Consider the following 14,087-nt stretch of genomic DNA (forward strand, 5'->3'; position numbering starts at 1 on the left):
TATTTACGAAAGGATGTACTTGCTTTGGAGGCAGTTCAGAGAAGGTTCACTAGGTTGATACTGGGGATGAGGGGGTTGACTTATGAGGAAAGGTTGAGTAGGTTGGGCCTCTACTCATTGGAATTCAGAAGAATGAGGGGTGATCTTATCGAAACGTATAAGATTATGAGGGGGCTTGACAAGGTGGATGCAGAGGGGATGTTTCCACTGATGGGGGAGACTAGAACTAGAGGGCATGATCTTAGAATAAGGGGCCGCCCCATTTAAAACAGAGATGAGGAGAAATTTCTTCTGAAGGTTGTAAATCTGTGGAATGCGCTGCCTCAGAGAGCTGTGGAAGCTGGGACATTGAATAAATTTAAGACAGAAATAGAGTGTTTCTTAAACGGTAAGGGGTTAATGGGAGCGGGCGGGGCAGTGGAGCTGAGCCCATGATCAGATCAGCCATGATCTTATTGAATGGCGGAGCAGGCTCGAGGGGCCGTGTGGCCTACTCCTGTTCCTATTTTTTATGTTCTTTTTTAAAACCTCGCACGACGCTAGCTAAGTGGAGTTAACGCAATGATCGCAGACACACGAACATACCCATTCATTCTGAAATAAAATTTGTGTGAAATAACAAAATTCAGTTTCTGAAAAACTTTATTTATCTCAAAAAGTACAACCCAGAGAATCGTGTTTCAATCGAAGAACACAAAGGGGATCTCGTTGCCTCCATAAACTTTGGGTCCACGTGCTCCAGCCAGAGTAAACAGCGATCAGCACACATCGTGAAGCACATTATGATGACAGAAAAGGAAAACCAAAGAAACTGTGATTACAGCTTTCTTCCTCAATATGCTCTGCCATAATCTTGACGATTTTGTTGCCCTTTTAAATACAAATGAAAGCCAAAATGCTGGATACATAATTATAACCTATCGCTTACCAACACATTCCCATTTCTAAAACGTCCACTTTGCATTTTAAAAACAAAGGGTTCCATTAATTCTTTTTCTCACAAAAACAGAGGAACTTGAACTTAATACTGGGAGAGAAACCTTTCTCCATTATCTTAAAAACACGTCACAATGCTTTATATGGATGTAATACAAAGGGATGCGCATAAAATTTCTTATGTCTTGTTCCCTTTTATTCTCCAAACCGAAAATAAATTTAAGATGTATTTCACTGAACATAAGATGATGACCAAATACTTGTGATTTTCTTTTTTAAACTTGAATACATGAACGAACAAAGCCTTTCTATTACAACTGTAACAGAAATCTCATACAAACCATAATTACAGTCAGGATTGAGGAACTGTTTATAGCAGATATGAATCATAATCTTGTGGCAGGAAGCGAAAATAGTGATTAGTTATGGCTGAGAACTGGATCCCTATACCAGGAACACTCGCTCACAAATTTCTTTGTGTGACTCCAGTTAAACATCTGTTGGAGTTGTGCAAAGGAACTTGAGTGAAGGGTTTCTGGACTACAGGCTCAGCTTGATCAATATCTCACGCTTTAAACGGTGTCATACTGTGCTTATAGTCAGGTTCGGTGCATCACCCACAGCTGTGGACACTTGCATGTTAGTTCTCATGAGGAAAGTTAGAATTATTCGACCAGGGATCGGAGCTTCGTCTTCCGGGAGTGGGCCTCCAAATATTGTCAAGATTCTTCCAAGGGTCAAACATTCGGCCAAGGTCTTCGATGAGGCCAGGGGCTGGGTTTTCTCCTCCTGTCAGATCGACACTTGCCATAGAGGTGTTGCTTGTTGGAGTGAAGGGCAGGCTGTTGTCCCGACTAGTGGACCAAATCGGATTGCTGAAAGGAGTGGTCGACCAAAGGCTGCTGTTGGAGTTACCCAAAAGGATTGACTAAAGTGAGGAGAAAAAGATGCAAGTTCATGTCAAATTATTAAAGCTGTAGATGGCAGTATCTTTGGCATAGGTTACACAAGCAAGGAAACTTTAATGCACAACGAACACAAACCATACCATGAAATTAAAAAAATGGATGCACTCTACAGATGACATGCTGTTTATTATCCAGGAGCAGGCAGCTGAGAAAAATGTCAATCATTCCCAGCATTCTCTCAGCATGCTTCATTTTCAGGCAGTGTGCGCTCCAAGTAAATCAACAAAGGAAGTATTTGATAACTGCGACCATCACAACATGGATGCCTGCCACTGACCGATTAGTCGATCAGAGAAGGTGCAGAACTCATGTCAGTCTTTCCTGTTAAGCTTATATAACAACCTCGGATCCAATACTCAGCAGAAAGCGATGAATGCAGGTCATTTTTTTTCTTCTGACAAGAGGAGTCAATTTTCTCAATCAATTCCCTTTACTTGTTGATTAAACTAATTTGTTAAATGCTTTCACATTTCCCACAGTGCATTCCATGTTATCGGAAACTATTGGGCATGGGAAGGGGTGTGGGGCGTTGAAATGAAAGATCTTTGCAAAGCATTAATTTCCCTCTGAAAATTGCAAAAATGATGCTAGCTGTTTTTACATAGAATATACAAAAAGCAAATGTCTATTTTTGATTAACATCTGCAGAATCTCCCTTCCCCTCTGTTGATTAATTAATTATTGCTTACTTGTGGAATAAATTTGAACTTGCACCTACTGTACATCCTTCATTTATACTGGACATTACAAATGCACTGACATTTATTGCCATTTCTGAAAAAAGCATTACTTACTGAAGTTGAGTGAGTTGGAGAAACAGTGCTAGTTGGCCAGGTATTGCGAGGATCAGTTGATGATGTATCCCAAATGGATGTAGATGGAACAGAACTGTAATCGGGCCAATTCTGGGCAACTTCCTGATTGTTAAAGGTTGCTCTTGAGAGTACATGAGGGCTGAAGACCTCTAAAATAGAATTGAACAACAATGTATATCAATCACCTCCATCATTAAAATGCAATGGGGAATGGAATAGAATTCACTCAATTGGGATATATGGGCAGCAAATACCGATCACAAATATCGTTTGTACTCCCTACCAAATGCTTTCAGCACAGTCCTATGACCTTAATCATTGACAAAACACTCATCACTGAGTTAACAGAAATTATTTCAGCAAATTTAATATTGCATCTTAAGTCATTTCAAATTAAACTTTTATTGACTCACTGCTGGGACAATAAGCTGGATGCAAAGAGAGTTAATCTGCTCTATGGAGCCCTTTCTCAACCAAGTAGCGAGGTGGAGAGGTTTAGGCAGGGAGTTCCAGAGCTTGGGGCCTAGGCAACAGAAGGCACGGTCATCAATGGTTGAGCAATTATAACCAGGGTTGCTCAAGAGGGCGAATTAGAGGAGCGCAGACATCTCAGAGGGCTGTATGGCTGGAGAAGATTACAGAGATAGGGAGGGGTGAGGACATGGAGGGATTTGAAAATAAGGATGAGAATTTTGAAATCATTGCTTAACCGGAAATAATGAAAGGAAATGAAAAACACACAATTCTTTTAATGCCCCTTTGATTAATCTTCAATTCCTGGAGACTCCAAATCAATCCTGGTGGGTTGACCACCCCATCTGGCATAAGGGAGTCTATGTTTCTGGGCTGGAGGGAAACACTTTAACTTGAGAGAATTCTGGGTTTGTCCAACGCAGAGTTGTCCCAATTTTCCTTCAGAAATATTGGCAAAAATGTACTCACTACAAGTTGTGTTGTATTTTTCTTTTTGCTTTGCGCAGAGCTGGGTGCAAACTTTTATCATATTGAAAACAGAAATCGCTGGTAATACGCAGCAGGCTATTTTAAAAGATCACTTCCAATATGTACACACACACACACATACAACAGGGACATAGAAAGACTCTGCAGCAATTGTACAGTTAAATCTTCCCTTCTGATGCAACTGACCAACCAGAAGCAATGCTGTAATGACAAGTGTTTGATAACTTGCATTTACACATGACTCTCTACCTGACCAACGCAATCTGATCACACCTCTGTGCTAGCCCATCCCCCTTCCTGAACTTCGTTATTTTAGAGCATGCACTTTAAAAAAAATAAAATAAATAAAACTGGCTTCATGCATAGAATTAAACAGAGTTTGCAAAAACATGCTCCACTGAGCCTCCTCTTATTCTGCCTCATCTAACTCTCATCAGTTACCCAACGAATGTGCTAGGCTCATTCTGCCTGTAGGCTTTTGCTGATATTGCCAGGAAAGGTCTGTACAAGGAAAAAGGACATTGCTGTCATGTACAGGGGTCTCAAAGCGCACCCTGACCCCAGCTAAATGTCCCCCAATCCCAAAAGTCACATTTATATTTGCCGTCGCCTGCCTACATTTAGGGGCAGGGAATAAAAGCTTTAGAAGGTAGAACATTTTCCCACAGAATCATGGGACACTCACTCTTATAACCCAACTCTGTCCATTAGGGAACCTCTGTGTAGAAGCATCCCATGCACACTATCCTCTACAAGGGTGTTAGGCATTGAGCAGTACCCCCTGCTCCTGCATTATGCTGGGCCCAGAGATTAGTCAGTTGTATGATGTGGTGCCAGCCTTAGCTCAATGGGTAGCACTCTCGCCTCGGAGTCTAAAGGTCGTGGGTTCAAGTCCTACTCCAGAGACCCGAGCACACAACCTAGCATCTGCAGTGTCTTTAAAACAAAGCTATTTTGTTTTATTATATAGGGCTGAAAGGAATATTACTATGTCACATCCTACCATATGGCTTCTGTAGTTACTCGAAAGAAATGCTTTAGATATATCTATTATGATCAAATATGATTTATAAAAACACCCAAACACTAGTTTCTATTTTTCTGTACATGCACAGAACTACAGACAATACCTTGTTTGGTCATTGAATTGAACAGCTATTATGACCACATGAAACATCTCAAACTAAGTTTAGTATCAGGTCAGAGTGAGAAATGAAGTGGATGAGAGTCAAGTATTCTACTCATTACTTCAGTGGTTAGTTTAAGACATATGCATGTGTCCATAACATTATGCACTAGGCAACTATGTCCATAAACGGCATTCTGCACTCATTTTTTAAGCTCTCTTAGGCCATCCTACTTGCGCTGTTTATATATTTATCAAGTTAGAGAGCGGCGAGTATATTGACGTGCAAATTGTGACTCAGCTTTAAAGGTGGACTTTTCTTCATTGTGATGTAAAAGCCCATTTTCATTATTTATGTGCAGCTAATAATCTCAAACTTCTCCCAGTTCTGATGAAAGGTCATCAACCTGGAACATTAACTCTGTTTCTCTCTCCACAGATGCTCCCTGACCTGCTGAGTGTTTCCTATTTATATTTCAGATTTCCACCACAACCTGCTTACTCAGCACCTCAAAGCACAATTGAAAGAAAAACTAATCGCAAAGAAAAGGTCAATTTTCAGGAAATCCAATTACTTCTAAAACACGGTGGCATATTATCCAGTGACAAAAGGTTGCTATTTTATTCTAATCTCTCTGGAACAGTAAGCGACACATTGTATATGGCAAATATTTTTTTTCCTAAAATTAGCGTACGAGGACTGCTCCCAGTATTAGGCAGTTAAACTGCTAATTAGGATTTGTATATCCCCATAGCTGTACTCTGGAAAAGTAGAATGTCCTGTAAGCCATTCTTATATCAGGCTTTCTTGCTCTGCAACTCTTTTTCACAACCTACTCAAAGCCAGCAATTCAATTCGTGGCAATTTAGGAGAATGAACTCACTCCCTACACTAGTTCATTGTGCGTCAGCTGTGGATCAATGGGTAGCACTCTCGCCTCAGAGTCAGAAGGTTGTGGGTGCAAGTCTCCCTCCAGGAACTGGAGCACAAAAATCTAGGCTGATACGCCAATGCAGTGCTGAGAGTGAGCTGCACTGTTGGAGGTGCCGTCTTTCGGATGAGACGTTAAACCGAGGCCCCGTCTGCTCGCTCAGGTTGATGTAAAAGATCACATGGCACTATTTCGAAGAGGAGCTGGGAAGATATCCCCAGTGTCCTGGCCAATATTTATCCCTCAATCATCATAACAAAAACAGGTGATCTGGTTATCACATTGCTGTTTTTGGGAGCTTGCTTGTGCACAAATTGGCTGCTGCGTTTCCTATATTACAACAGTGACTACGCTCCAAAACTACTTAATTGGCCGTAAAGCACTTTGGGACATCTATCTGGTGGTTGTGAAAGGCGCTATATAAATCCAAGTCTTTCTTTATTGTGCAACTTCCTAATGATGTGCATCATGATGTGCCTTTTACATCTCAGCAGTGACAATCTCCTCCACCGCCACACTCCTTTCCCCCCACCCCACGCCTCAGCAAACTTCTGATTTGAACTGTATTACTGAATGAAAAGGACAGAAGAGTGGAGAGTCAGTCAGCTAGACTGCTCATGTACCCTTGAGCAACAGGTTCTGGAATCGCATTGGTAGGGATCTGGCAGCAGGCCACAGATGCTTTTAAAACATCATACACTTGTTTTAATCAGACAAATACCAGGTCAGACTGACCTCCAAACACGCATTTTTCTATTGACATTTGAATAGAAGTTGAAATTGTATTGATTTTAAGAGTTCAACTGTTTGTTTTCAAAGGGACAGGACTTCTGAGATGTAACTGTGAAAGTTACTGATCGAGCTGTTGATTATCACAATACAGAGCCTGCATTTACAGGCAAGGTCCATAGCGATTTTAAAGCCATCAGCTCTGCAGAAGTTGTCAACACGATCACTCCTGGTGGGGAGCAGCATATTGCCTTTGGCGTCACCTCTGTAGTTTAGGTCAAGGTGGCTCTGTGGCAATCAATTCACTCTTTTTTTTTAAAGTGTGAAAAGTTATACAAAAGGGAATGGCCATCTCAATTGTCCCATCTAGGAGACTGGAGATAGCTGCATAGAAACATAGAAAATAGGTGCAGGCCCTTCGAGCCTAAACCGCCATTCAATATGCAACTTCAGTACCCCACTCGCGCCTTCTCTCTAAAGGCCCCGATCCCCTTAGCCGTAACTCCTTCTTGAATATATCAAATGAACTGGACTCAACAACTTTCTGTGGTAGAGGATTCCACCATTCTGGGTGAAAAAGTTTGGGTTGGAGGGGGGGAAGGTGTAGAGAAAGGGGCATGATGTGAGCCAGATTAGTTGATCTTGCTGGCAGGGGGACCATGTTCCAGGAAAAAGAGCAACAGCCCCAAATCCTGCTGGTCTCTCATTACCCCCATGAGGGATAATTGTGGACCAAGGATTTAACAGGGTTGCTACTTTGAGTCAAATTTTTGCCTGGAATCTTTCTTCCAGGAGAATCTCAATGGCATCTCTCAATCTCATATTAGAAACTGCATGACAATGAGTTATCTTGACAACAAACTCATTGCAATCTCAATGATACACTTCTATTCATTTTTTATTTCTTGTTTAGTAACTTTAGGCTCACTAGTAAAAAAAACCTATCACCCCAAGGTAATTTCTTTACACAGGAAATATGCTGCGATTTAGAGGCACATTTTCAACATGATTCAAGATGGCGGGACTTTTTTTTTCCCCTGACCGAATTCTCTGATCTCCTGATGGCGTTAATGCATTGCTGCAAAACAGCACTGGTTGCCCTGTTTGCCTCGGGTTCTCTGGGAGAAGTGGGGCATCACAACCAAGCTCCACCCTGCCCTCGATAAATGTCTACATGCTGGAACGTCCATCCACCAGGAGCAGGAAACTTTGGCCAAATTGAAGTCCCTCCCTCACTTTACGCGCTGAAGTCAATTGCAGTGCTGCTGCGGCTGTGATCAGCCAGCTCATTACAGACTGTGAATTGAACCCCGGTACACCTCTGGTCTGTACGACTCAACTAATCAGATAAGCACACAGCCACTCGCCGAGTCAAGGTGTGCTTTGTCTTTGACATCATCAGCACACCACACCACCAGACTACTTTTGGTCACCTGCCCTAATTTCTCCTTGTGTGGCTTGGTGTCAAATTATTTTTGTCTCATAATAGTCCTGTGAAGCGCCTTGGGATGATTCACTATGTTAAAGGTGCTATATAAATACAAGTTGTTGTTGTTAGACACCACTGAGACTGCTGGCATTATAGCACTGGGGCTGCTGATAAGATGTAATTTCACAGTCTAGTCGACACAGGTCAGGGACTTTCATGTATTCAAATTCCTTGACCAATATTCAAAGTGGGGCATTGGTATGAATGAAAGGAGAAAAAAACACATACACATCTCCACAAAGTTGAACCAGATTTTGCTGCACATTACTAAGGTAATTCCAACATACAGATCACTCATTAATTTGAATGAATTACCTCCAGTAAGATTGAAAGAATTGCTTGGTCCAAAAGCTGAAAACGAGTTAGGAGGAGCAAACTCTGAAGTGCTGGTGGTACTGACACTGCACGGACTCAGCAAGCTGGAGCTGAAATGGGGAGTTAAAAAGCTGAATTTCTGCCGATCACATTTTTTACACCACAAAGCGATGAGGGCCCCAAGTGAACGAACTCACTGCAAACAGATATAAGGAGCAACAGAGACAAATACTTCCCGAACAGCTGTTCTCTATTTCAGATGTTAAGTCACCTACACGGAAATTATACTTCATGAAATGTTAGTTCACCCCAACATATATTCATATATAGATTGAACCTCCCTTATCCGCAACCCTCAGGACCTGGCCTGTGCTGGATAAGGGATTTTTCTGGACAAAGGGTGATCACGTTAAATTGGATGGTACAGGTACTGAGCAAAGGGATATCGTGGCTGGCTGGCTTGGGGCTGGGAGTGCGGCAGAGAGATTATGGGGAAGGGAGTGGGGGGGGGGGGCGGTGGATCGCGGGGTCAGGCCAGCGATTGCATGAGTCGGCAGTGAGGAAGGACTTCATTTGTTCATGTCGGAGTTCTGCGCATGCGCCATCCAGTGGCTGGGAATGGTTCTGGACGAGGAAGTTCTGGATAAGGGAGTTTCAAATGTATTGGAAAACAATTAAAAATGCAATTCAGTTAAGATTTTAACTGAAGTTGTCTTTTTAAAATACAATTGGAAGGGATGGAGTCAAAAAATATCCCCCCCACCCCTCGCTGCTGTTCATCCTGAAACTTAAAATCAGTTATTAGTCTGATTATATTCCTCACCTGGTGTCTGACTCATCACTGTCAAAGGAAGCCATACTATTACATAAAGGGGTAGGAATGTTGCCACAGGCTTCTGCTTTGTTTAAAGGTGCTTTCATTGGACCGCTGCTGCCTGCAAATATATTATAAACATTTTGTGAACTGAATATTTAATATTTATTTTGAGTAACAGATTTACTAGTAGCAAATGAATGAATGCGTTCCATATCTACCGCTCTGTAGTTTGACAATGTAGTTTGTACCTGGACTCTTGTCATAGCCAGCAGCCACAGCAGCAAAAGTGGGGTTGCCATTTTTCCCAGGGAGAGATGCTGTTTTGGTGATTTTGGATTTGCTACCATTCGCCGATTTAATACCAGCATCACTGCAGCAAAAAGGGGGGAGGAAAAAAAAGACAATTCTATCACACACACTTCAAAAATACAGACGGCAAAAAACCATCAAAACACCACATATTTGTAAAATTAGTAGCATTACGTTCATAACCATATGCAAATAATATGCACATATTTGCCTGCATGGAAACATAGATGTGAAAATAAGATTTAACCACGTTCATATTTCCCCATCAGAAAATTGCTAACTCCATTTTCAACCGATTCCTCACCCCACAACTTCAAAAGGTTTTGGAGCAGTTTACATTAAGCATTCAAAATGTTAAAAATCATGAGAAAATACAGACAGCGCTCTACACGTTCAAAATAAAAATGTTAGTTTTTAAAATGAGCAATAATTTTTGTTGTTTAATGAGGTTTGACTACAAAATTTCCCACCAGAACACTAGTTAAACAATGGATTTGAGTGTGTTCTCTAGTAATGTGCGAACCTATACAGGGAGGACTATTATTGCCAAGTCCATTCCTGTTCACACCAGGAAAGCACTTTTGGGCATGGGGTCACTGGATAATGACCAGAAGCAGGAATCCAGAATGATTTTCTGCTTCCTAGCCTAGGCACGGAGAGGTTGACCCTGATGTATCAGCTAAATCAGCTCAGACTAGGAATCAAATCTTGGATATGCTGAGCTGTGTGGTTTAGTATTCCAGATGAAGGTCCAAAATTTCATCTCTGCATTGTGCCAAGTTAGCTGTCATAGATGAAAGTCTTTAGTGTCAGCAAGTTTAACACAAAGAATTATATTTCGGTAAGCTACCAGGGACCTGGATTTTCATCCAGGATGAATCATCACCTTCAGGACAGGAAGGGAAAAATAAAAAAAAAAACAAGACCAAAAAAGTTTGTGCACGCTTAAAAATATTCTGATTTTCATTTTTGTTTTGTACAGCTTAGATAGAGGGTTGTACAGTTAGCAAACAGATGAAGAAAATATGTTGTCAGCAATGTGGCACAGCACCAGATGGACATGAGCCACATAAGGAGAAATTAGGGCAAATGACAAAGTTTGGTCAAGAGGTATGTATTAAGGAGCGTCTTAAAAGAGAAAAAGAGAGGTAGAGAGGCGGAGAGCTTTAGGGAGAGAATTTCAGAGTTCAGGGCCTTGCCAGCTGAAGGCAAGACCAAAAAAAAATCCCCAGAGAACAGTGGATCTCTGGAAGAGGCTGCTGTCTCATGTAGTGGATGCTGATTCGCTGAATTCCTTCCAGCGAGAGAAGGACTTGTTTCTAGCCGGGATGGAGATCACCTTTTACAGAAGGCAGGTACTGCAGGGAATCCAAGGCTAGACTGATCTCCTGGACTAGTGTTGATTGCCTACGTGGGTCGGAGGGGAATTTCCCAGATTTCCCCCCCCACCTCCCCCTCAAATTGGCCTGGGTTTTTTTGAAACCTTTTTTTTGCCTCTCAGGAGATCACATGGTTACGGGTGGGGTGTATATATCGTGATACACAAGGTATCGCAATTGTGTGGGACAGGGTCAATAGACCAGATGGTTTTTACCTGTCCGTCATTGTTCATATGTTGAGGAAAATGGATGGAACATAATGGAGAATGAATCATTGGTCAAATTAAAGACACATGGAGGAATATACCAGTCCCATCCCATCCCATAGCTAATGCTCTCTTCTAGCAACATGTTTTTTTGTGTAGAACCAGAAGTAAAAGGAAAGAAAACAGAACAGACAATAAAATCTAATTTAAACCCCTATTTGTGCCAATTCTAATGAATACAAACTCAGTTGAAACAAGAAAGGAGGAAATAGATAGATTGCTAATTAATATAGTTAAATAGAATGGCCCTAATGCAGGAGAGTTAAAATGGCCCTATTCAGTTCTAAAACCGGTAATGGCTTCTCTTCCCATTCCCTCATCGTTACCTCTGGTGTTCCCCCAAGGATCTATTCTTGCCGCCGCACCCCCCCCCGCCATTTCTCATCTCCATGCTGCACGTCTGCGACATCATCCAAAAACAGTAATTTTCCACTTGTCTGATGACACTCAGCTCTACCTCACCACCATTTTTCTCGATCCTTCCACTGTCTCTAAATTGTCAGACTCTTTGTCAAACATCCAGTATTGGATGAGCAGAAATTTTCTCCAATTAAATATTGGGAAGCCATTGTCTCGGTCCCTGCCACAAATTCTGTTCCCTAGCCACCGACTCCATCCCGCTCCCTGGTAACTGTCTGAGGCTGAACCAGACTGTCCGCAACCTTGGTGTAATATTGAGCTTCCGACCACAGATCCGCGTCATAACTAAAACCATCTATTTTGTCCATCTCCGCCCTGCCTCAGCTCATCTGCTGCTGAAATCCTCATCCATGCCTTTGTTACCTCTAGACTTGACTATTCCAATGCACTCCTGGCTGGCCTCCCACGTTCTACCTATATAAACTTGAGATGATTCAAAACTCAGCTGCCCGTGTCCTAACTCGCACCAAGTCCCGTTCACCCATTACCCCTGTGCTCACTGACCTATACTGGCTCCCGGTTAAGCAACGCTTCGATTTTAAAATTATCACCCTTGTTTTCAAATACCTTCTTGGCCTCACCCCTCCCTATCTCGGTCATCCCCTTCCAGCCCCACAACCAATGTTCCCGCTAAGCTACGCACATGCACAGCAGCGCAGTTATCTGCAAGGTTCGGCGCAGGCCGTTCACCAGCTTTTACACTGTAAATACCCCGCATGCGCAGAAATTTAAACGGACCCTGCATTGAAAGGAAACTGGCTGTGCAGAACAAAGCCCAGCTTACAGGGAATATTGCCCAAAAACAACCTCCCAAGCTATCTGCACTCCTCGAATTCTGACCTCTTGATTTTAATCGCTCAACCATCGGTGGTCGTGCCTTCTGTTGCCTAGGCCCTAAAGCTCTGGAATTCCCTCCTTAAACCTCTCCGTCTCTCTATCTCTATCTCTCTCTCCTCCTTTAAGACACTCCTTAAAACCTTTGACCAAGCTTTTGAACATTTGCCCTAATTTCTCCTTACATGGCTCGGTGTCAAAATTTGTTTTATAACACTTTTGAAGTGCCTGGGACGTTTTGCTGTGTTAAAGGTGCTGGATAAATACAAGTTATTATAGTTGTATTGTGTGCAAGACATTTCAAATTAAAATGAGTGCAGGTGGCTAAAACAGCGTCGCAGTAGCTGCACCTGTAGCTAGTCAGCAGTGGACAACATTGCTTTATAATTACTAGCAGGTCTTCTATTTTATCTTGAAATTCGACATGCTATATCCAAATTTAAAAATATTAAAATGCTAGGTAACATAAACCCAGAAAGTCAAATCAGAGGACATAAATGAAAGTTAGCGAAGCGCAACATTTAGGGCCCAAGTTTCCACAAGAAAAAAAACGGGCGCCCCTCCGAGCTGGGCGCCCGTTTTTCGCGCCTAAAAAAATCCTCGGTATTCTCCACCTACTTACAGGCCCTCGGCGCAGCCAGCACAAGCTGTGGGGGGGGGGCGGAGCCAGGTCCCGGCGCTGAAAACAGTGCCGGGACCTCTGCACATGCGCGCTACAGTCGGCACGCAAGTGCAGTAGCTCCAGGCGCCGAACTGTGTGGGAGGGGCCCGAAGCACGCAGCCCCTAGCCCTGGCTGAATGGCCTCACTGGGGCTACGTGGATAAGGCTCCTCCCACGGCCAGCTCCTGCTCCCCGACAAGGCCTGACCCCCGAACTGGGTTGTTGTTGTTGTTGTTCCTCCTCCTCCTTCCCCCCCGCAACCCCCACCCGCCCCGCCCCCCCCTCCACCCGCCCCCGCCCCACCCCCACCCCGCCCCACCCTCCTCCTCCTGCTCCTGCTCAGTGGCACGAACGGCTGCAGAATTCTCCCTGGCTGAAGCACTTTCACACAGGTAGGAAAGATGGTTTATTTAATCTTTTCTTGGCTTATAAATGTTTATTCAGGTTGGATTTATTTGTATAATATTTGTATAAGTATAAATAAGGATTTATTGTCGAATTTAATGAGTTCCCTTTCCCCCTCCCCCCCACCTCGTTCTGGATGCCTAATTTGTAACCTGCGCCTGATTTTTTAATGTGTAGAACAGGTTTTTTCAGTTCTACAAAAATCTTCACTGGCTCCATTCTACTTTAGTTTGGAGTACGTTTTCACTGTGGAAACTTTCAAATCAGGCGTCAGTGTCCGGACACGCCCCCTTTTGAAGAAAAAATTCTGTTCTAAACTAGAACTGTTCTACCTGACTAGAACTGCAGAAAAAAAAATGTGGAGAATTGCGATTTCTAAAATAGTCCGTTCTCCACCAGTTGCTCCTAAAAATCAGGCACGAATCATGTGGAAACTTGGGCCCTTAGAAACAATTTTGATACTTCTAACTAAAATGACACAGAAAATCAGCACAGGGCACTAGTAGCTTTTCTATGTTATTATAGCTGAGACCAGTCTACCAGTTACAGCATTGGCTTGCAGGATATCGGAGAGGAATTTCAGTCCTGAGTGGCAAGTTTACCCTTCTAGATCAGATCAATAAACCACGCTGGGTGTTTTTTTTAGCCAGTGTAAAATACTTTACATCTGGGTGGTTGATCACCTGGGACCTACTCAGTGGATTACCAAGTCTGTCAGAGGAT

At 42.8% G+C, this 14,087-nt stretch overlaps 1 protein-coding gene across 3 annotated transcripts in view; it reads right to left on the reverse strand.

Moving 5' to 3' along the window:
* Positions 1-624: 624 nt before the first annotated feature.
* Positions 625-14,087, reverse strand: part of tmem131 (transmembrane protein 131) — a 254,435-nt gene continuing 240,972 nt past the window's right edge. For all 3 annotated transcript variants that reach the window (XM_070892447.1, XM_070892448.1, XM_070892449.1), the window contains exons 37-41: positions 9,339-9,460; positions 9,097-9,208; positions 8,274-8,383; positions 2,699-2,868; positions 625-1,864 (exon numbers count right to left, since the gene is read on the reverse strand). In XM_070892447.1, coding sequence (XP_070748548.1) covers positions 1,577-1,864; positions 2,699-2,868; positions 8,274-8,383; positions 9,097-9,208; positions 9,339-9,460 — 802 coding nt within the window. In that variant the 3' untranslated portion in view covers positions 625-1,576. The remainder of the gene's footprint in view (positions 1,865-2,698; positions 2,869-8,273; positions 8,384-9,096; positions 9,209-9,338; positions 9,461-14,087) is intronic.

Source organism: Pristiophorus japonicus, chromosome 10 (genome assembly GCF_044704955.1).
Source record: "Pristiophorus japonicus isolate sPriJap1 chromosome 10, sPriJap1.hap1, whole genome shotgun sequence".
NCBI lineage: Eukaryota > Metazoa > Chordata > Chondrichthyes > Pristiophoridae > Pristiophorus > Pristiophorus japonicus.